Here is a 23,344-nt window from a genome sequence, read left to right as displayed (position 1 = left end):
TCTTCCAGGCCAGACCAGTTTGCTCTACTCTCTGGGACCAGATGCCTGATGCCATAAGTCCTCCCTCCAAGTGGCTCTGTGTCCTCTACTCATTGACAAGACCTCTTCTTCATTCTCTACCAGCCTTATTACTCCTCTTCTGAACCCCCATTGGTATTTTTTTCTGGTATATTTAGCTTCAGTTCAATTCATGAGACATATGTTAGTCACTACTATGTGCAAGTAATAATGACAGATGTGAAGGTATTAGTTTGTATTAAAACTTTCTGGTATCTAGGGATATAGTTAAGGGTTACTTCTACTTCTAGTCTTACAGTTTCTGATAAAAGGGCTACTGGAACATACCTATACTTACCATCTATTCATCTGGCACGTTCCACACTGCTTTGTATTATAGTTTTAGGTATGTATACATCTCCTCATTGTATCCACCATGGCAATTAGAATGAAGTACCTACCTACATGGGACTTGAATAACTAACTTAATAAGGGACTTGAATAACTAAGTTAATAAGTAAATGTGTAAGTCAGAAGTTATCTCTATTCCCTGCATGAAAATAATAGGAAGAAAGAATTAGAGAGGAAGTGAACATTGAATTTATTCCTTTAATTAAACCTAAAGCCACTATCCCGATTGCAAAATAGAAAAGGAACAAATAAAAAATAGAATTTCTATTCCTTCTCTATAGTAAATAGTACTTTGTTGAGCATAGATGGAATACATTAGTGAGAAGCCTTAATTTTTTTTCTTAAATTTTTTCGTCTTTTTAGGGCCACACCCATGGTATATGGAAATTCCCAGGCTAGGGGTCAAAATTGGAGCTGGAGCTGGAGCTGCAGCTGCCGGCCTGCGCCACAGCAACACAGAATCTGAGCCACATCTGCAATCTACACCACAGCTCACAGTAATACCGGATCCCTTAACCCACTGAGCGAGGCCAGGGACCGAACCTGAGTCCTCATGGATATTAGTTGGGTTGGCTACCACTGAGCCATAACAGGAAGTCCGAGAAGCCTTAATTTTAACATGTTGGTAAAATGTAATCATTCTGGCATGTGTTTTGCTTTGGTGTACATAAAGGGCCTGTGATGAAGTCGAGCTATCCTATCTTTCCTCTCATTTGTAATACATCCACACAGATAGAAAAAGTGAATCCCACTGGAAGGGCTTTTTATCAGAGACATGCTCCAAAGCATGTAGGTGACAAGAGAATCATTTTTCCTTCCTAGGCCTGAGATTCTTCATCCACAGACTTGGAAGAATGAATGAGATGACCCCTACGTTTCTATGATGGTATACACATCGATTTATACATCGTGATATAGGCAGATAGTAAGGCTATACTTCTTGGCCCAGTGATGTTAGCCTTGGTCCTGTGTCTTGCTTATAGCAAAAGTGATACAAAGCATCTCCTAAGACCATCTCTTTCTTCTTCTGCCATAAGAAGCAATACCCCCAAAAGCGTTATTCCTTCATCTTAGATTGTGGAGTGAAGATAACATGGAGGAGAGTCACAGCCAATCAACAGCTGACATTAACCAAATGAAAAATACATCTTTGTTATTTTTACTACAGCACAACCTAATAAAAGTGAATTAGATACAAGAATTTGCTAATAATTGAATGTCAGTTCATAGTTAAACTTGAAAACACAAAAATTCAAATTCAACTTAATAGAAAACTGATAATTAAATTATGACATAATGGAAATAAAAAGTAACTTTCTCTTTTTCTTTTTTTTTGGCTGCACCTACAACATGTGGAAGTTCCCAGGCCAGCGAATGAACCTGTGCCACAGTAGCAACCTAGGCCACTGCAGTGACAATGCCAGATCCTTAATCCACTGCACCATAAGAGAACTCCCCCCAAAAATTCAAAAATAAAAAAATATATAATACTTGCAATAAAAGAAATTGATTAACATTGAATTTTCCTTGTGATTCCTGGTTTGAATCTTCAAAGACTATTCCAAGTAAGAATCCACATTTTTTAAAAACTGTTCTTCATCATTAAGATATTCCAAGATAACATTTCCACCATTATGTAAAGGACAATCCTCCTTAGCAATCCAGGTTTCCAAAATATGATCCAAGGGTAAGGCTTCTCCTGAGGTAATGTGACACAACCTCAATTTCTGTTAAGAGACAAACACATCGTACTGTAACAAATAAACATGCTTTATAGAGTATTCTAAAACTTTCAGGGAAAAGTTCTAACTTGCTGTTACCTTAGCTGTTAATTTGTTGTTGTCATTCTTAAGACTGGCTAAAGAAGCTGCAAAGTCTATGACCTTTCCAATGCTCCATCGTTGGCAAAAAAACATTGGTTTGCTTTTCTCTTTGCTCCCCTTAGGTAAGAAGACCTGAAAGTAAATTCTTTCTGTCTGTAAAAATGAAAAGTTAAAATACAGATTAGAGGAGTTCCCATCGTGGTGCAGTGGTTAACGAATCTGACTAGGAACCATGAGGTTGCGGGATCGATCCCCGGCCTTGCTCAGTGGGTTAAGGATCCAGCGTTGCTGTGAGCTGTGGTGTAGGTCGCACATGCAGCTCAGATCCCACGTTGCTGTGGCTCTGGCATAGGCTGGCGGCTACAGCTCCGATTAGACCCCTAGCCTGGGAACCTCCATATGCCGCGGGTGCAGCCCTAGAAAAAGAAAAAAAAAAAATCAGATTAGATAGATAATGTAGACAATCTGTTTTTGTCTGGTGACATCTCTTCCTCTCTTCCCCTGGTCAGAGAAGGATTACCCTCTAAAGATACAACTTGTAGTGGGAATGCAATCAGCAGTACCCCAGCCACCTAAATGCAGGGGCAAAGGATCTAAGACACGAGCCAGGATGATCTTGGCAAAAATAAGCACATGACCTAAGTTAGGCCAATCAAGGTCCTTTCCTGGGATTTTACATTCAAAAGCTGGGTCAGGGAGGCGCAATATTTTTGCAGAGTTTTTTTGAGTCTTGCTGAATTAAACCTCGAGTTGCCTGTGGCTATCCCTCATGCCTTGCAGCCATGCATGAACCAATGTGGAAAAGTTTCCAGTGAAAAAGAATGAGTCTAACACACACAGAAAGAATTCAAGGAAACAGATGGCCTCTTTCAACAGCATTTAGTCCGAGAATTCAGGCATTCCCTGAGATCAGATCAATGCATTACTCCCCACTATATGGAAAAAAAAAAAAATTGTTTTGTGTAAGCTAGTTTATTTCTGTCAAGTTTCTGTCACTTGTGATTGAAAGATTCCTGATACATTTAACATTTCAACTGGAAGACCTTATTACATATTTAGAGACAGCAGGACTTTTGAAAACAAAGACATTTAAGAAACATTAAAAAAAAAAAAAAGATTAGACAAGCACCATATCAACAAAAGAGAAAGATTCAGACATTCAGGGATGGTTTCTCTAGTATACGCGCTGTATATGTTTCCTTTATATTGAATTTTCTTGCTAAATTAACAAATGTAGGAAACAAGAACAGGAGCAAAGCTTCTTGGCTTCTGATCCTCCCTTCTTCCTCAAACTCCTTTTAAAAGTTCTGGCTTTACAGACCAATTCCTACTACAACAAATATTTTGGCATAACTAGAGCACCTTTAAGTTATAGGGAAAGATCACAGTTATTTTAAGAAATAATAGATTCAACACAATTTCCACCTTAGCACTAAGGAATTTAGATTTGTTAAATACCAGTAGAGTTGAGTTATTACAGATGGCAAGTATTAAAAGAAAACTATTGGAAATTCAAGCTTTGGACCAACTCTATAATCTCACAGTCCTTGGTCCAAAAACACAGCAACAAGAGTATAAATATGGATAGGGAAATTAAAAAAAAATTTTGCCACACCCCCAGCATATGGAAGTTCTCAGGCCAGGGATCAAATTCGAGCCACAGGTGCAACCTATGTCACAACTGCAGCAATACCAGATCCTTAACCTACTGCGCTGGGCTGGGATCAAACCTGTGCCATCAGAGACAACGCCAGATCCTTAACTTGCTGTGTTACAGAAGGAACTCCTGAAGAGAGAAATTTAAAAACACAGACCCTCACCTAAAAATAAAGAAATATAAATATGTCTGAGAATCCAAAAATGAAACAGAATGCAAAACAATAGCAGGTAGGCTGAGCCACAGGTTTTCAGGGCTCTAGAAGAGGAAGAAGCAGTCAAGAGTTCAGCTTGTGAACTGAACAATGCTGCACAGTGATGGGGCACCTGGGTCCAGCTTAGAACAAGGGCTCCAGGAGTGGAGGCTTAAGAAGTTGCTGCTGAAATGGAATTCCCATCATGGCTCAGTGGTTAACGAATCCGACTAGGAACCATGAGGTTGCGCGTTCAATCCCTGGCCTTGCTTAGTGGGTTAAGGATCTGGCATTGCCGTGAGCTGTGGTGTAGGTTGCAGACACAGCTCAGATCCCGTGTTGCTATGGCTCTGGTGTAGGCCAGCGACTACAGCTCCGATTCGACCCCTAGCCTGGGAACCTCCATATGCCACGAGAGCAGCCCAAGAAATGGCAAAAAGACAAAAAAAAAAAAAAAAGAAGTTACTGCTGAATGTTGACTTAGGCTATTGCTTACAAAGGCCGACATTTAGGGAAGCAGAAAATCATAGATATAACCTCTTGACACTAAATAAAGCCAAAGCCCTCCAGCTCAGTAGTCGGAAAATCTCTGTAGAGCAGAAGCACAAACTGTCAATCTCAAACTTGGGCTTGGAATAAAAGTCCTGGGTAGGTGGGCCGGGGGAAGAAAACGTGAGACTGCTGGCAGGGAGAGGTGAGTGAAAACAGCAAAACAGACACAGAAAGAACCTCTTACTTAACACAAACATGCAGAATCTGTAAAATGAAAATTTCACAACTAATTGAAGGTTAACTTATTATGGGTAGGTAAAACTAATTAAAATTGAAAAAGTTGTTTAGGATGTACAATAAAATAAAGAATAATATCTATAAAAAAGGAACAAGAAGTTATAAAACCAAAACAGGCAGAATTGAAACAAGAAAAGTTAAGACTGGAGTCCCTGACATAGCTCAGTAGGTTAAGAACCCAAAACAGTGTCCCTGAGAATGCAGGTTCGGTCCCTGAACTTGCTCAGTGGGTTAAGGATCCAGCCTTGCTGCAAGCTGCCATGAAGATGCAGCTTGGATTCAGTGTTGCTGTGGCTGTGGCGTAGGCCAGCACCTGCAGCTCTGATTCAACCCCTAGCTTGGGAACTTCCATATGCCACAGGTGTGGCCCTCAAAAAAAAGAAAAGCTGTGACGATACAAAAATATAGTTTCTGAAATAAGAAATTCAAACAATAAATATCTATATTCTTAAATAAAAAGGTTTAATTGATTAGAAGATGGATTTGAGGCAGTCATCTAGAAGGCAATATGAAGAGACATAAAATATAAATCCCCCAAATATATCTAATAAGAGTTTCAGAAGAGAAGAAAAGGAAGCAGCAATTAGGAAAAAAATAACAATAACTTTCCAAGAGCAAGAGATGAGTCAAATTTTAAAATGTACCTCAAGGGTCAAGGTGGGTAATTAAAACAAATCCACACCTAGAAACATTGGCACTGAAACTGGAAAATATCATAGATAAAATCTTAAAAGCTACAGAAAAAAAAAAAAAAAACAGAGAGATAAAGATAGATTACCCTAAAGCAACAAGAATAAGAACTACAGCACACATTTCCTGAACAATAGTCAAGAAGCCAGTGAACAAGTGAGGGAAAATAAGGGCCATTTCAGAAAAAAAAAAAGACTGAAAGAATTTGCCAACAAAGACCCTTACTGAATGAACTACTAAAGAATGTACTTTAGCCAAAATAAAATGAGCCTTAAAGAAAAAAGTAATTTACAAAATATATTGGTAAATTTAAATAACAACTGACTTAAAAATAATCATGTATGAATAAAGATAATGGGATGGGGGATACTCAACTGCAGAAAGCATGTCAAGCTCCTTGTCTTATTCAAGAGGACATAATACCAAGTAACTATATATATTGAGAGAAAAATTAGTATTTAATGATATATGCAAAAATTTTTAAGTAAGCACATGCCTGTTATCATCACTATTATAAAACATTATATTGAAGATTATATATAATGTAGTATGAGAAAGTGAAATAACTAGTATAAGTATTAAAAAATAAAAACTAAAGCTATTTGTCAAGGAGATGTGATTATATACCTAGGAAATCAAAGGTTAAAAAAAAAAAAAAAAAGATCTCAGAAAAATCCACAACAACTTCAAAATAAATAAAAGAATTTGATGATAATGATTAAACAAGATGAATATACAGAAATCAAGACACTTTTCCTCTATATTAACAGTTAAGTACCTGGAAATAGAGGTAAAGGGAACATTATCGAAATAAAAGACAAGAAATAAAGTTCTTAGATAGGAAGACGATGTGATAAAAATGTTACTTCTCTCAAAATTAATACATAATATGTAATGCAAATGCAGAGAATCCTTCAGGAATGATCCTCAGTCAGTGCTTGTTAAGAGACGCTGCTGGGAAATTAAATTTTATTTCACTTAACTACATAGAAATAACTCAATAACACATTAAGCAGGTTTTGCATCAGTTCTTGCACCTGGTGGGCAGAGAGGGCACCAAAATCCCCAATAAAAGAGGAAGAGGCCAACAGGGAATAAAATCCTCCTGAGAATGGCATATCAGCCTTCTTACAAATGGCAGAATTCTCACTTCGTGTAGGCACTATTATTAACAGCTTACATCCTTGTGGGAAACTTTGAAAGATGTGAGAAGCCACATTTCTAAGATCATGCTGTGTTCTCTCTTGCTTTTTATAATGATTACTCTCAGTTTCTCCATTTTTACAGAGCCTACATTCAGTTATTAGCTTGGATCCCACATTGCTGTGGCTGTGATGTAGGCTGGCAGCTGTGGCTCTGATTCAACCTCTAGCCTGGGAATGTCCATATGCTGCAGATGCAGCCCTTAAAAGCAAAAATAAAAATAAAAATAAAATAAAATAAAGATAAAAAAACAAGAAAACCAAAACAGAAATGAAAGAAAAGACAGACTTTTTCTTTAGAACATTGATATTTCAATGAGAACACTGATATGTCAATGAGATATATTAAGCAAAATCAAGATATCTGAAAGATTTAGAAAAAAAATTTCCAAAGTGGGTTGATCATAAAGGGTTAATAATATCTATTCTACTCTAAGAGTTTCCACAAGTTGCCCAAGCAAAATAAAAATAAAAATAACAACCCCAAAGAAAAATGATCAAAGGATATATATGGGCAATTTAGGGAAAAGCCACCACACATGGACAATGAACATATTAAAAGAAGCTCAAACTAAAGCAATTAGGACATATCCTTATAGCCATGAGACTTGAATACATTTTTAAAAGATGATAAACATAAATAGCTACTAGAAACCGTGTGAGAAGGGTACTCTCACGTATGGGCACCAGTGGCAGTGTATTAAACACGTTAAGGATGGTAGGCTCTGACCACGTGATTGATCTTAACAACACTCACTTCAGATTACTCATCTGTGAAATCAGGATAATAATGTATCACAGGACAGGTGTGAGTGTTAAGGGAGATAAAATCTAGAGCCACAAAACAATACTTGGCATAATATAATCAGTCAATAAAGGCTGACTATTAGAATTACTGATGGTAGAAAAGTCATTTGTTCCAAGGTCTTTGTAAAGCAGCTTGGCAACATCTAGTAAGGTTTAAAATATATATACCCTCTGGCCCAGCGAACATGCTCCTGGGAATTTATCTCACAGAAAGAGAAAACCAGATCAAGGCCATTTAGCACAGCAGCCAAAACTGGAAACTAAGTGGATATTCATCAATAGGAAAATGGCAATATAAATCACATTACATCCACATCATGGAATATTACCGAGCTTTCAAAGAAAATGATTTAGAACCATATCAATTCCCTTAGGAAAATTTCTGTTAGGCACTAATGAGAAGAATATATGGAGATAAAAGTATATCTAATCTAACAGAAATCTGCTTTATTTTTATTTATAGGCTTAATCACTGTCTGACAGTGTAGTATGTTTAGTAGCTGTGTCATCCTACTGGAATATAAACTCCATATAGTCAAGGACTTTGTTGTATTTACGGTTGTATCCCCATGACCTGATATAAACAGGTATTCAAAAAGTGTTGACTGAATGAATATGATGCCATTTTTATTAAATAATGGCTCTAAAACACTCTTCATGCCTTTGCATACATATACAAGTAGGCATTTTCATTTATGTAAAATTATACAAAAGTACATAAACATATATACATGGGTACATATATACATGTAAATAATATAGATAAGTACATGAATGTATACACACACGAATATTAACGATGCGGGGGAAAAACATACACAAATATTAGCAATGCAGGGGAAAAGTTCTATCTACAAACCTGCCTCATGCTCCATGATAAAGTGTTCAGTGTGTTGAGAATATGATTTCTGAGCCAGCCCGCCTGGTTTCAATTCATAGTTCTCCACTTACCAGCTTTGTTACTAACAAGTTACTTAACCTTTCTGTGCCTCATCTATTAGGCAGAGTGCTTCACCAGCCTATTGTGAGGATAAAATATGTTAGAAGAGGGCCTGGAACAAACTAAGTGCTAAAGAAGTTTTTGCTACTATGTTTTAAGTAACAACTATGTCACTATTGACACTTTGGACCAGAAAATTCTTTCTTGTGGGTGCTGCCCTGTGCATTGAGGGATGTTTAGCAGCATCTCTGGTCTTTACCCACCAGATACCAGCAGCACTCCCATGCCCAGCTGTGACAACCAAAAATGTCTCTAGGTATTGTCAATTGTCCCCAAGGGGGCAAAGCCACCCTCAGTTGAGATCCAGTGCTTTAGTGGGATAGAAATGGGCACAGCAGGATGTGTTTGGTTTTTTCCTTTATGCAGCTTTTAAAAGTTACACTTTTTAAAAGTATGCACAATCTTTGCAATTTTAAAAACATCAAATGAAGGTTTCCAAAAAGAAAAATATTAAGCATAATCTATTGACTAAAAGAAGACTATACTCAATGGTTTCTAAGTCAACAGAATAAAAGGGAATACAGAAAACTCAATGGATACAAAGGATGACTGGAAAGAAATACATAATAAAAGGAAAAGGATGATGAGCAAAAAACATAAGATGGAAGAAATACATTCAAATGCACATGATTGTAATAAATATAAATGGGTTCAACTCACCTATAAAAGAGAGATACTATCAAACTGGGTTAAAAAAAACAAAGTCCAGCTATACGCTGTTTACAAGAAATGCCCTAAAAAGAAAATAACACAGAAAAGTTGAGTATAAAGGGACAAAGACATAATAGTTAACTATTCACCAAAATAAAGGTAGTAAAACCATATTATTATAATTCAAAATAGGATTTAAGGTAAAATTCATAAAGAAGACATAATGATGAAATTCAATGTACCTGCTAATATATAACTCAGCAAAACTATTAGAATTACAAGAAAAAAATTGACAAAACCACAGCAACAGTAGGAGATTTTTTTTTTTTTTTTTTGAGCTGTGCCTGAGGCATGCATAAGTTCCTGGGCCAAGGATCGAACCCATACCACAGGAGCACTCAAAGCCACAGCAGTGACCGCTGGATCCTTAACCCACTAAGCCACCAGGGAACTTCCCAGTGGGAAATTTTAATACCACCTGTTTCAGAAACTGATAGAGCAAGCCAACCAAAGATTAGAAAGAACACACACACACACACAGCCCATAGACAGAGAGACTGCAAGTGAAATAATAAATAGGACAAAATGTAAATAATTGGTAATTTGAGTAAATGATTAAAAAAAATTCTTTGCACTATTCTTGCAATTTTTCTGTTTGAAACCATATCAAAATAAAGTTACCAAAAAAAAAATATATATATATATATACCTAAACAAATAGTTGGAAAAAAAGTAAGTTCACCATTCAATGTGAGAAGCTGGAAAAAGAACATCAGAGAAAATCTAAACAAAGCAGAAAAAAAGGAAATAATAATATAAGTAAAATTAGTGAAGCAGAAAACAAAGAAATAATAGGTCAATCAAAACAAAACATGATTCATTGAAAAAACTAAAATATAAATTAAAAAAGTAAACACAAACCACTAGCAAGACTGGTCAAAGAGAAATAAAAGTACAAATGAAAAATATTAAGAAGGACTAATAAAATACACAGTAGAAATTTGGGAATGTAAGAAAATAAACTGAAAAACTTTATAACAATAAACTGAAAAATCAACATCAAACAGAAATTTTTCAGAAAATGTTATTTACCAAAATATATTTCAGAAGAAATAGATTATTCAAATAAACCAAGAACTATTTAACATATTAACATAGTATACAAAATTCTTCCCTCAAAAAAAGGTTCTACCTACTATTAACAAAACTTCAAGAGCAAATAATATCCAACTATTTCAAAGAATAGAAGAGGGAAAGCTGCTCAACTAATTTTGTTTTTTTGCTATTAATATCAAAAGAAAACACTAAATAATATAGTAGTAACTCAGTTTAGCAGTACATTTTAAAAGAATTATATACCAGAGTCAAGTGGTTTATGTCAGAATATGTGAGTGATTCAACAACAACAAAAAATTGATCAATGTAATTTATCACATTGATAAGGAAAAAAGAAATTCAAATCATCTTACTAGACAGAGGGAAAAAAAAACCTATAGGAAAATTTAATATTTGATATAAATTCCTAGAAAACTAGGAATAGAAAAAATAGTTAACCCAAGGAAGGATACTAACAAAAAATCTACAGCAAATATAAAAATGTAATGATGAAACTATAGAATATATCTTGCATTAAAGATCAGAAATATGATGAAGTTACCTGCACTTATCCATATTATTCAGCACTGTTGTGGAGATTTGGCCAATGCACTACCACAAACAGCTAACAATGAGAAGATAGAAAAATAAAAGAAAAGAAAATTTGAAAAGAAAAAAAAAACCTTCACAAAACTGTCATTTGCAGAAGATGTGACTGAACCAAAAACCATGCCAAGAAAACTACAACTTATGAGAAATACTAGGAGTTTATCTGCTGGGTAGAAGGATATTATACAACAATCAGCAATAATCAATTAGGAAAATGTTGATTAAAAACTACCATTTACAATGGCAGCAAAAATTATGAAGAGGCAAAATACAAACCTAATAAAAGATATATCAATGTGTATGGTAAACATTATAGTATGTTATTTAAAGACATGAAAAGACCAAAATAAAGTTAGATAGATCCTGGAGAAGAATGGGAAGGGTAAAATTTTAAAGATGTCCACTGTCTCTTAACTTAAAATTCAGCACAATTCCTATCAAAATCACCGTTTCACAGAATAGGACAAAATGATCCTAAATTTTTTTTTTTTTTTTGGTCTTTATGCCTTATTCTAGAGCCGCATTGTGGCATATGGAGGTTCCATGGCTAGGGGTCTAATCCGAGCTGTAGCTGCTGGCATACACCATAGCCACAGCAACGTGGGGTCCAAGCCATGTCTGCGACCCACACCACAGCTCACGACAACACCGGATCTTTAACCCACTGAGCAAGGCCAGGGATCGAACCCACAACCTCATGGTTCCTAGTCGGATTCCTTAACCACTTTTAAGGAATTCCATAAAATTCCTAAAATTTTTACAAAAGACTAAATGGCCAAAACTAGATAAAGGTGAAAGCAAAGAATGAGCTGGAGAGACTTGTCCTACTAATCATAAAGGTATTACAATGAAGATAGTTTGATACTGATGCAGAAAGATAAACAGATCAAAGGAACAGAATTGAGATACCCACACTAGTCCCACATATACTGGACAATCTGGTGTATGAGAGGGGTCATTATAAGGATGAAGTCTGCAATGTCTTATGACAACAGAGACTGGTGGCTTTTTGGGGGTGGGGGTTGGCTGCACCTGTGGCATGCAAAAGTTCCTTGGCCAAGGATCGTCTTATGTTAGGACAATAAGTAATTCATTGGGTGGAAGGGGGAGGAAGAAATCTCTACTTCTACTTACTTACAATTAAATTCCAGATGGAATAAAGAACTAAACAATAAAGTAAAATAAAATTTTTAAAGGAAAATTAAAGAAAACCACTTATTTTAAAAAGCTAGCGATAATGGAAAAAATAAAAATCATTAAAAAAGTATAATCTTAAGGAAATCATTAATGCATTTGAGTGTATTAAAATCTTAAGTCTGGATCACTAAAGAGATCAAAAACAAAGACAAGCTACAGACTGAGAGAAGATATGTGCAACATATTTAATCAAAAAAAGATTAGAATTCAGAATATATAGACTCATAAACCTTTTTAAAAGTCCAGCCTTCCCTCCCAAAATGGGCAAAGGATATGAAAAAATAATTCACAGAAGAAAAGTCAAACAGCCAATAAATTTATACCAAGTAACTGAGCTTCAATAATTACAGGAAAATTCAACTTAAAACCTCAGTGACTTATCTATCATTCCACATCTATAAGATCGGTGTTGGCAGGAAACAGTGAATCTTTCAGACACTACAGGAAGGAGATAAAACAGTCCAACTACTGACAATAAAAAGCTAATAATATTTACTAAAGCTAAAGATGAGTAAACCCCATGATCCAGCTTTTTCATTTCTAGGTATGTTCCCTAGAGCAGCATTTTTTAATCTGATGGTCTCAATCCTTTGGGGGCTATAAAATCAACAATGTTTAAAATAAAACAGAATAAGAAACATACTTGTAAAGCTAGATATTACTTAATGAAACTGTGTTAAGGTATATATATATAAATGTACTGGGTTGTTATATAAAATGTAATTGATAATATGGAGTTTTAAAGAAACTGCCCTAGAGAAACGTTCCCACATGTACACAAGGATGTTCACTGCTGAATAGTTTATATATAGCAAACAACTTGGGAAAAAATCTGAATTGTGTTCATTAAGACAATGGGTAAACTGTGGTATACTCATACTATAGAATAGTGTGAGCTATCAAAATGAATGAACTAGATGTACCAGCATGGATAAATGTTTAAAAAAAATGATAGCAAGGGTAAAAGAAAAAAGTTGAAGGGTACATGTGGTTTACTGCTATCTCTATAAAGTGAAAAAAAAAAAAAAGCTCATGAAACTATTATTTATGTAAACTTGTACCATGTAATATTAGAAATGAGACATAGCAGGTTCTGGTTAGTAGTTACTTAGTGGAAGGCAAGAGTAAAAAGGGAATCCCAACTGTATTTGGAACTTCTATAAATCTCCAAGACCAACCTGTGGCAATGATTTATCTCCATCAGCATGCATCTTTAATTTCATCAATGCTACCTTTGCAGCTGTTTCACTATTTTTTGCACCTTTCCTTCGTTTACTCGCTGTTTCTCCTGTCTTGGAATCTAAGAAATAAGAATAAGCATATAAGCACATAAGAACTTTTACATTTTCCAGTTTTGTTATTATTATAACAGAAATGGCCCTGAAATGTACATGAATTACACATAATACAGATATATAGAGACTATATTCATTTTATAGGTATTATATTTTAATTACATGATTAATGGAAAAATAACATTGAGTTGACTTAAATAATCTCCACATCAAAAAACTCTGCTATGTGCTTCTTTCCAACTTAAACCTATTCAATCCAAAGCAACCACTAATACTTCCACAGAGAACTTTAAGATTTGGTTATAGAAGATCTTAATTTAATTAATTTAATTTAAAGTACTATACTTAAGAAGTTCCCATTGTGGCACAGCAGAAACCAATCCGACTAGTTTCCATGAGGATGTGTGTTCAATCCCTAGCCTCGCTTAGTGAGTCACTGGCGATCTGGCATTGCCATGAGCTATGGTGTAGGTCAAAGACACGGCTCAGGGCTGGTGTTGCTGTGGCTGTGGCATAGGCTGGCAGCTGTAGCTCCAATTTAACACCTAGCCTGAGAACTTCCATATGCCACGGGTACAGCCCTAAAAAGAAAAAAAAATTTTTTTAATTAAAAAAAATAAAAATAAAGTACTACACTTAATATAGAATGAAAATTTAGCTGATCTAACATGTTGGCAGACAAGATTGGTATAAACCACAGATAAATTCTTTCCTCACATCTCAGATTATCAACAGAATTCATAGGACAGCTGAATAGACTTAAAATTTAATCTTTAAAGAATGTAAAACACTACTTTAGCCTCATGAATAAAATCTCTAGCCATGATGGTTAACCATAAGCAGTCCAGTAAAAGAAACCATCTGGTAGGTTACTTCCATAGAATTTCCAATTTTTCATTTGTTTAGGTAAGTCTTGTGAGAAATACTGTCATAAGAATGTCATCAAAATCTACAGCAAGTTATAAACAATGGGGCTGCTAGTAACACCTTCTGCAGCTGGCAAGCTGATCCAAGAAGTAGGAGCAGTAAGGATACAACAAAACAAGCTTTCCAGATACTTGCCAATAATGTCTTTAACAAGTTTCTGAGTGGCAGCCATACGAGGCTTAGGGATTTCCAATTTTTCACATTCATGATCTGACTGATGACGGTGTCTATGAGCAACAGAAGAATGACACTTGTTCATGTTTTTGCATAGACTTAAACCGATATACAAAGTTTGAAATGGTCTCAGTGATTACCTCAGGCAAAAATTCTTCTCACAATAAGGGCACACAACTGGTACAAGCTCTCTTTCAGCACATTCCTTGAATGAGCATGGGTAAGATGTATGTGTATCTGACTTCAGTCCCTCACTGGTTACAGTCACCTGAAAATGTAGAAAGGGGGACATGGCATTATATTTTAGGTTTAAAGCAAATCAACAAATCTATTTTGGATATTCATATGATTTTTGCTTAAACTTATAAGAGCAACTCATACTTCAAAGAGATCATAATAAATGTTTGTGTGAGAAATGATTACTGTGCTAACTGCTCTACATACATTTTCAAAGCTCTCCTACTGCAGTATATTTATCTTCTAAGTCAAGTTAAAATGACTATTCAGTTACTCTCCTTAATTTTAGTCTTCTTTGTAATGTACTACACAACGATGCCCCCACAAGGATAGGCTTAGGTAATCAGCCGATCACTCCTCAAATGGCAAGTCATATCTATTTCCTACTCTGATTTTAGTGGCTAAAATATATGTAAAAGAACACTTAAAATTATACATTTATCCATGATACAGATGATTAAAGACAGTTTTCACACTGAGATATTATTCTTCATTCTACATTTAATATTGTGTTACCAGCAAATACTACATTAGAGGAAAAAGATTTTATGAGGGTTTTTTTTTTTTTTTTTTAAATCCAGATCACTTGGGCTATTTTGTGTATTAAGTAACAGGTTTCTAGAGTTTAATGAACTCAGCTGACCCTTGAAGAACTCAGAGGTTGGGTACAAACCCTCCATGCATTTGAAAATCTGAGTCTAACTTTACAGTCAGTCTTCCACATCCTTAGTTCTACTTCTGCAAATTCAATGCATTATGTAATACTGTAGTACATATGTAGCGGAAAAAAAAAATCCAAATATACGTGGACCCACACAATTTAAACCCATGTTGTTCAAGGGCCCATTGTAATTGCTTGAAATTACCAGAAAGTTTTCCAAGAGGCATTCCTCTATATAAATGATAGTTATATCTTACTGGAATTCTTAACTATTTTTCCAAATTTGTTCCAATGGTCTAAAAGTATAAGGGTTTGTTTTTTTTTTTTTTTTTGTCTTTCTAGGGCTGCTCCCTAGGTATATGGAAGTTCCCAGGGTAGGGGTGGAATCAGAGTTGAAAGTTGCAGCTGCCTGTCTATGCCACAGCCACAGCAATGCCAGATCCGACACACCGTCTGGGACCTACATCTCAGCTCAAGGCAACACTGGATCCTTAACCCACTGAGTGAGGGCAGGGATTGAACCTGCATCCTCATGGATACTAATCAGATTCGTTTCTGTTGAGCCACGATGAGAAGTCCGAAGATTTTTATTTCACTTTTTAATTAATAAGATTTAATTGAGAGACATCTATGAGAGATATTCATGGAAACCAACTTATAGAAGAAAAAGGAAAGCACAGGGAAGATTTACAAGCTGTGTAAGAAACACCAGTATGTTTACCATGACAGCATATGAGTATTTCCTCCCAATTAACCCTGAATAATGCCAATATCTTGGTTAATTTTTATTTCCTTCAAACAAATCACCAAGACTTCAATGGGCCAGATTTTGACTAAAGCTCATTTAACCTTAATTTTCTATAATTGAGTGAACAGATGTAAAAATCCTTGGTAAAGTGTTTGGTAAAATGTGGGTAGGCGTAAATATCAACTGCAAAATGTGAGATTTTCTTCCCCAATGGGGTGAATTCAGTTTAACTTTCTGCCTCTCTCTGGATCCCAGGGAGGTGGAACAACTTCTCTGATTACAAATTTGAGAAAAATCACCTTAGGCTCAGCTTTCTCTTTTTTTCCTCTTGGAACTGATCTTCCCTCAAGGAGGCCTAACCTGGTGCAGCACTGCTGTGACTTGTGGGCAAAGCCACCTCACTCTGGATTTCTTTTACAGAATTAATTGGCTCTACACTAAGATTCATTCTTCAATTTATTCTTCATCAGTGATAAAGATGATATTTTGGTTTCTATTTAGTACCCCTTTTTAATCTCTTGATTTGGTCAGAATTAGGGTAGGGATTTTGTTGGGCTACAGGTTTGCTCCTGGTGACTTAAGGCTGATGGAGTCAGAAAAATTAATCTTAATATCAGGCACCAATGAGAATGAACAAAACAGCAATATAAAACTGGAGGGAGTTTATAATGAGGATATTCATTTCATTATATATTTATAAATAAAGAGCAAAACTGGAGGGAGTTTATAATGAGGATATTCATTTCATTATATATTTATAAATAAAGAGCCTAAAGCTGTAAGTAGGCTACTCAAACAGAACTGAAGTATAAAGGAATAAGAATTAGAAGAATAAAAATATATTAAAAAAATTATCCTTAAGACAAACTGAGAAAAATGGTAATACATAATCAGTTTAGTATGCCAACTTTAACCTGCAAGACACTGGTTTTATTTTTATTTTTTGAAAGTTCCTGGTCAGGGATTGAAACCACACCACGACGGTGACAACATCAGATCCTTAACCTGCTGAGCCAAGAGGGAACTCCATTTTGGTTTTATTTTTTAATTTTTTTTTCTTTTCACGGCCATAACTGAGGCACATGGAAGTTCCTAGACTAGGGGTCAAATTGGAGTTGCAGCTGCAGCCTATACCACAGCCACCACAACACCAAATCTGAGCTGCACCTGCAACTTATGCCCAGCTTGTGGCAATGCTGGATCCTTAATCTACTGAGTGAGGCCAGGGAGAGAACTTGCATCCTCACAGAGACTACACCAGGTTCTTAACCAAATGAGCTATAATCAGAACTCCAACATGCTGCTTTTAAAATGAATGAAATTCTAAATGAAAGTACATAAATACAGATATGTTTTAACAGGAGAACAATTAACATACCTCAGGACAGCTATGTGACTCCCTGCTCCTGTGTTCAAGGCTTAAATAATAATAATAATAAAAAGTGTTTTATTTAAATGCAATCAATAATGTACTTAAAGATAGCTGCAGTAATTTTAGACATTTTAATGGTTAGTAGCCTTAAGACTAATTACACTCACATTATATTAACAACTTTGTGTATAAGAATAAACTGAAATGACAGATAAATAGGGAGCATCTACAGTCTCAAAAGTATTAGAACCCAACTATTCAACTTCAATAGTAAGTACAAACACTTCACCACTCTCAATTACCTTGACTTTGAGTGTTTTACGGTGTGTGAGAATACAAAGAATCTTTCGATTCCTTTCTCAAAAAAAAAATCCATAATAAAATATCAAGGAGTTCTCTAGTTCTGAGTGACTGAAAAAAAATGCATTATTTTTATTTACTTCTTCTTCTTCCTTTTTTTTAAAACCTTTATGGCCACACCCATTGCACATGGAAGTTCCCAGGTTAGGGGTGGAATGAGAGCTGCAATTACCAGCCTATGCCACAGCCACAGCCACAGCAACGCAGGATCCAAGCTGCATCTGCAACCAACACCACAGCTTATAGCAAGGCTGGTCCTACACCCACTGAGTGAGGCCAGGGATCTAACCCACATCCTTATGGATACTAGTCGGATTCTTAACCAGCTGAGCCACAATGGGAACTCCTTTATTTACGCCTAATAAATCTTTCTGTACTATCTTCTGAAAAGAATTTATTCTTTAAGTGCTCCATTTAATAAATTAAATGCCTAATACTTGAAAGTTTAACTGAAAATACATGTTCCAAAATTTTTGTTTGTTCCAAGGTTTTACTTTGCATGTGATGTGTGTGCAAAGAACAGGTAATATCCAATTTAAGGAATGTACAGCTTGGCCTCTTTTCATTTTATTAATTAAAGACTATAATCATAACTGGATTTTTTTTCTTTCTATGGCCACATGTGCAGCATTATGGAAGTTCCCAGGCTAGGGGTCAAAAAACTGGATTTTTTTTTTTAACCGTATTCTTTATATTGTAGAATTGTAGATATGTTCTCTCCTTGAGATACTAAAAGACACAAGTATTACTTTTACATAAATACCACACACATAACCCCATTTTTGGGAGTCTACAGACTAGCCATATATTTGCACAAGTAATCAGAGCCTATGACTATTTTCTTTTCCCAAGTGATTACTACAATGAATATCAGGTATCAATGGATAAAGCAAAAATTATTTTAAATCATTCTGATTCTGCTTTTCAGCAATAAATCTCATATTATAAACACTAAAATTATTCCCAAATCCTGCATAAGAACTTAACTTACCAAAATATTCCTGAACAACCATCACATACAAATGGAAGAAAATCTAAAATTGAGGGAAAATGTTATATGTTCTGGTCAGTATCTGATTTTGATTTAGTTTTCTTAAGTAAAAGAATCTTAAAGTACCAATCTACAGCTATAGGGGAACCTTCCTTTTTGAATAATATCCTAGTATAGCAAGCAGTGGTTAGACAAAAGCCATCACAACCTCGAGCACTCAGAAAGTAACTAGATTGTCAGGAGATAAATGCTACTTATAGAAGCATGCTAAAGCAGAAAAAAAAAAAAAAAGTCTTGAGTTTTTTTGTGTTTCCCTGAATTACTAGGTATTGTTTCTGAGGACTGTGTATTGCAAAAAAAATTCTGCATTTGAAGTGACAGTCCTGGGTTTCAATTTCCATTGCTTACTAATCTAGCCATGCTGGACAAGTTACTTAACAGAAGAGCATTGGTATAATATATAGAATACAGTATACGGTGTATTCATGTACATGTACATACATGCACACAAAACCAAAGCTCTATTATTAGGTAATATAGATAAAAACATAGATATAAGTATATTGCGATTGTGTGCATATGTACGTGTGTGTATAGGTGTGACTATACCTATGCTATACACCATAGCTTCTTTATACAGTAACTGTAAAAACCAAATGAGATATATGTAAAAGAATAGTAGTATAACAGTAACTGTAGGAGTTCCCGTTGTGGCGCAGTGGTGAACGAATTGACTAGGAACCATGAGGTTGCGGGTTTGGTCCCTGCCCTTGCTCAGTGGGTTAATGATCCGGCGTTGCTGTGAGCTGTGGTGTAGGTTGCAGATGCGGCTAGGATCCCGTGTTGCTGTGGCTCTGGCATGAACCGGTGGCTACAGCTCCGATTGGACCCCTAGCCTGGGAACCTCCATATGCCTCGGGAGTGGCCCAAGAAATAGCAAAAAGAAAAAAAAAAAACCAAAAAACAAAAAAACAAAAAACCAGTAACTGTAATTAACAAGAATAATTACAACAGTTAACTTGTTTTGAATATAGTCAACTCTGAGAAAAATCCTGGGGTAACTAGGTAGAGATGTGTTCAAAGATTTCCAGAAATTAAATAGATGGATTGCTTTGATACTGCAAAATTTAGTTCTGAATTGTTTCTTTCCTTGCTGTTGAGGAACAACAAAGAAACAACAAAGTTAGGAACAGAACTTTTGGAAAACACATGAAAGTATCCATTCTTAGATGTGGCAGTTGATCAAGAATACAATCATTCTCTAAATTGCTTTCAATGTACCTCGTATTAAATTACGTATACAGCCAAGTAAGTCTGGATATTTCTTTCTTTCTTTTTTTGCCATTTCTTGGGCCGCTCCTGCAACATATGGAGGTTCCCAGGATAGGCGTCTAATCGGAGCTGTAGCCACTGGCCTACGCCAGAGCCATAGCAACATGGGATCCGAGCAGCATCTGCAACCTACACATGGCAATGTCAAATCCTTAACCCACTGAGCAAGGCCAGGGATCGAACCTGCAACCTCATGGTTCCTAGTCGGATTCATTAACCACTGAGCCACGACAGGAACTCCAAGCCTGGATGTTTCTAATCACACCACTTTTACAAAACGAAAACAAACACTGCGCTTTAGAGAAAGTTACTATTGCTCCCCAAAGATCTCACCCTACAGGGTATCTTTACCAGAAAGAGAAAGAAGAGCTCCTATTATAATCCAAAGGGACTCTTGGATATTTTTGCTTGTGGGACAAGAGGGCCCAAATATAGCTCTTCTCTCACCTGAGAAATGAGCTTAATGAACAGTCACTGTTGTCCTGAAAGCATGACACTGTAAGCATCTGTTTCATACCAAAAAAGTAGGTATACATTTGTCAAAAAGAGAAGAAAACTGAAGTACCTAATACTCCGCAAAATGTTTGTCTCTTTCAAATTGGAAAAATGTACATGCGTCCAATTTTGAGACTTGGGTGACCAACTAAATATTAGATGCAAACCAGTAGGAGCCAGTGGGAAGAGTTAAGATCAAGACAACTTCCTGACAGCTGACACCATCCCTCTTATCCATCCAGAAGCTAGGTGAGATTTAGGATACTCACTTAACATACCCTGAATCTTAACTCCTCTTCACTAGTCCAAAGGAGCTAGTATCTGGCCTCATTCCAGATACTTACATTTTAAAAAGACACCTGAAGTTGGAAAGGAAGATGAACTATGCCACAAATGGTAGATATCATGGACTGCTGGGGGTAATCAGGTATACCTGAATTAAGTAATTTACAGTTAAAGCCTAACTGGCTAAGATTCCCAATGAAAGGTCTGCAAGGAACATAAGTTCTTGCCTGCTTCATGGCTAGAGATGACAACCAGTGGTGAAAGATGCATATCAGAGTGCCGTAAGTAACAAGAACCCAGCAGGGATTGTGTCCTTTTGCCCACCGCCCACAACTAGTATCACTTATCAATTGTGTGGCACTCCCACTAATTCTGAGCTAAACCCCAGAGTCCTTCTCAACAGTAATCGGGTCCCTGCTACCAATGACGGAAGCTGCAATGCGAGATAAAACCTATTTTGCCACCCGATGTAGTATGAGCCAAAAGTGATTGCAAACATTTGGGGAGAAAGCGAAGTACCAAAGACTGAGCATTCTGTGTGGCTCTAGCGCTTCCAGAAAGTGCCGGTTTCCCATGTCCCTGAGGCCTGTGCCACACCACCCCTGACTATGGGATTGATTACAAGGCCCCTCACTTCAGTGGGGAGAGATCATCACCTTTTACTGCTCTTAAGTGCAGCTAACTACTCTTGAAAGCTTTTCTGTGGGAAGGACTGTATATTATACCCTTACGTGGTCCCAGCACCAAAAGAAGTGCTCAGTAAATGTTTGCTGAAACAGGGATCATCAGAATCTGAGGGACAAGCTGAGTGAGCTCAAGGATCATCTGAAAGAAAAGCTAAGGGCCTTCTCACTAGAAGCTCCTGAGCAGTCCGTGAAAACCAGGTTAGAAACTGATTTCACCCAACTCCTCCGTCTGACAGCCAAGGAACAGATAAGCAAACAAAAAGTTTGGGAAAGGCAAGTGGCTTGCCCAAAGTCGCAGGGGCAGGATCAGAGGGGAATTCTCCCGACTCCCAGACCAAAGCGCTCCCCCGCCCCTTCCCAGAGCTCATCAGAAAGGAGTGGACGCGATGAGACTTCCTGGCAAGGCGCACTGGAAAACCAAAGCTAACATTGCAAGGTGTTTTCAGGAATCTCATGGTTCCCTTCCAAGGAGACCAGAGGTCTCTCCCAAAATCTCAAGGGCAGCAAAAAAAAGCACAGACACATCTCATTGCAGACCCACGAGGGACACGCCCGCCCTAACTCCTGAGACTCCGCCTCACCCCACCGCCTCCCGTCATCCGCTGCCTCCGTGGAGGCAGAGCGGCGTCCGGATCTCCCGCGGCCCGGGGCTAGGGGCTCCTCGATCACCTCGCTGGCGGCAGTGTTCCACCTGGCAGTGCTGCCCAATGTCCAACTCCGCCATCTCCGTGCGCGGCGAGGGGCGGGCACAGCCGGGGGGCGGGGCGAGGGCGCGCGCGGCGCCTGCTGGGCGTGGGGGCGGGCCCAAGGGCGGAACCTACAAGTGGGGCGGGCTGCGGAACAAAAGTGGTCTGGCTGCTTTCCTTGTTCTGATTTCTGTGTATTTGCTCCCTGGGCGCCTAGGGAGGCAGGCCGAGGAAAGGGCTGTTGGTCTGATGTTTCCGGGCAGGAGTCCTAATGCCCAGTCCTTAGGAAAATACCCATCTGCCTTTTTGGAATGTCGCGTACGTGGGTTTCCTCCCGGAGTCCCGGACGGCCTCACAAGGATTTTGTTGTTGTTGATTAAATTAATATAACGCCATATCTTTAGGAACCAACACAGTTTGGCACAAGTATATGCAAGAATCAAGGGAAGGAGAACTGCCGCTGGTTCAGTTCTTGACTTGTCCTACATTAGTGTTACTTGATTGTATAGCTTAAAGTAAATGCTCCTTGCAAGGGAGTCAAACTTTTTTAAAAGTAAAGTTTTCCCTCCTTCCCTCCCTTCCTTTCTACATTGTGGCAAGAAAAAAAAAAAAAAAAGTCTAGCTCTTGAGGTCTCAAGTATGTACTGAGCCACATGGTTCAAAGGCGCAGCCTCAACACAGAAAGCTTGTGGTGATTCCATTGGGATGTAAGGAGCTTTATGTGCTTGATGAGCCACTTCAAAGGTACTGAGGAAAGGGAGGCTCTTCTAGGTGGGGTGCAGATGGATGCCATTCCACTGATGTGACGTTAGGGTGACAGACTGACAGGACTCAGAGTGGATGAGTGACAATCAAAGCTGTGCTAATGAAAAGAACTATAAAATTATCCATTGCCTTTTATATAACTTTGACTATTTTCATATCAATATTCATTGAGAAAGAGGGAAGTGTGGGATTGAGAAACATGTGATTTA

General features: G+C 37.1%; 1 protein-coding gene across 2 annotated transcripts; it reads right to left on the bottom strand.

Annotated features, from left to right (window-relative positions):
• Positions 1–1,535: 1,535 nt before the first annotated feature.
• ZFAND1 (zinc finger AN1-type containing 1) lies at positions 1,536–22,428 on the bottom strand. Of its 2 annotated transcripts, XM_047783671.1 has the most exons (8): positions 22,354–22,428; positions 18,887–18,929; positions 17,542–17,581; positions 14,658–14,785; positions 14,479–14,570; positions 13,300–13,421; positions 2,229–2,384; positions 1,536–2,135 (listed from the first exon to the last, which is right to left on the bottom strand). In XM_047783671.1, the coding sequence occupies exons 1-8, from the start codon at positions 22,406–22,408 to the stop codon at positions 1,965–1,967; spliced, it is 807 nt and encodes a 268-aa protein (XP_047639627.1). In that variant the 5' UTR covers positions 22,409–22,428; the 3' UTR covers positions 1,536–1,964. The 2 variants fall into 2 exon arrangements, with proteins under 2 accessions (XP_047639627.1, XP_047639628.1); XM_047783672.1 differs by lacking the exons at positions 17,542–17,581; positions 18,887–18,929 and having other exon boundaries at positions 22,266–22,422.
• Positions 22,429–23,344: the final 916 nt, after the last annotated feature.

This window comes from Phacochoerus africanus, chromosome 6 (genome assembly GCF_016906955.1).
Source record: "Phacochoerus africanus isolate WHEZ1 chromosome 6, ROS_Pafr_v1, whole genome shotgun sequence".
Taxonomy (NCBI): Eukaryota; Metazoa; Chordata; class Mammalia; order Artiodactyla; family Suidae; genus Phacochoerus; species Phacochoerus africanus.
The sequence above is the reverse complement of the archived record's forward strand: the minus strand, read 5'-3'. Positions and strand labels throughout refer to the sequence as shown.

Bases quoted from the DNA above. Each gene is read 5' to 3' on its own strand.
- ZFAND1 (XM_047783671.1), bottom strand. From the start codon at position 22,408: ATGGCGGAGTTGGACATTGGGCAGCACTGCCAGGTGGAACACTGCCGC. The intron at 14,786-17,541 runs GTATGTTAATTG...CTACATTTTCAG, and splicing joins AGTCACATAGCTGTCCTGAG to GTGACTGTAACCAGTGAGGG. The intron at 2,136-2,228 runs GTAACAGCAAGT...GTCTCTTAACAG, and splicing joins ACAACAAATTAACAGCTAAG to AAATTGAGGTTGTGTCACAT.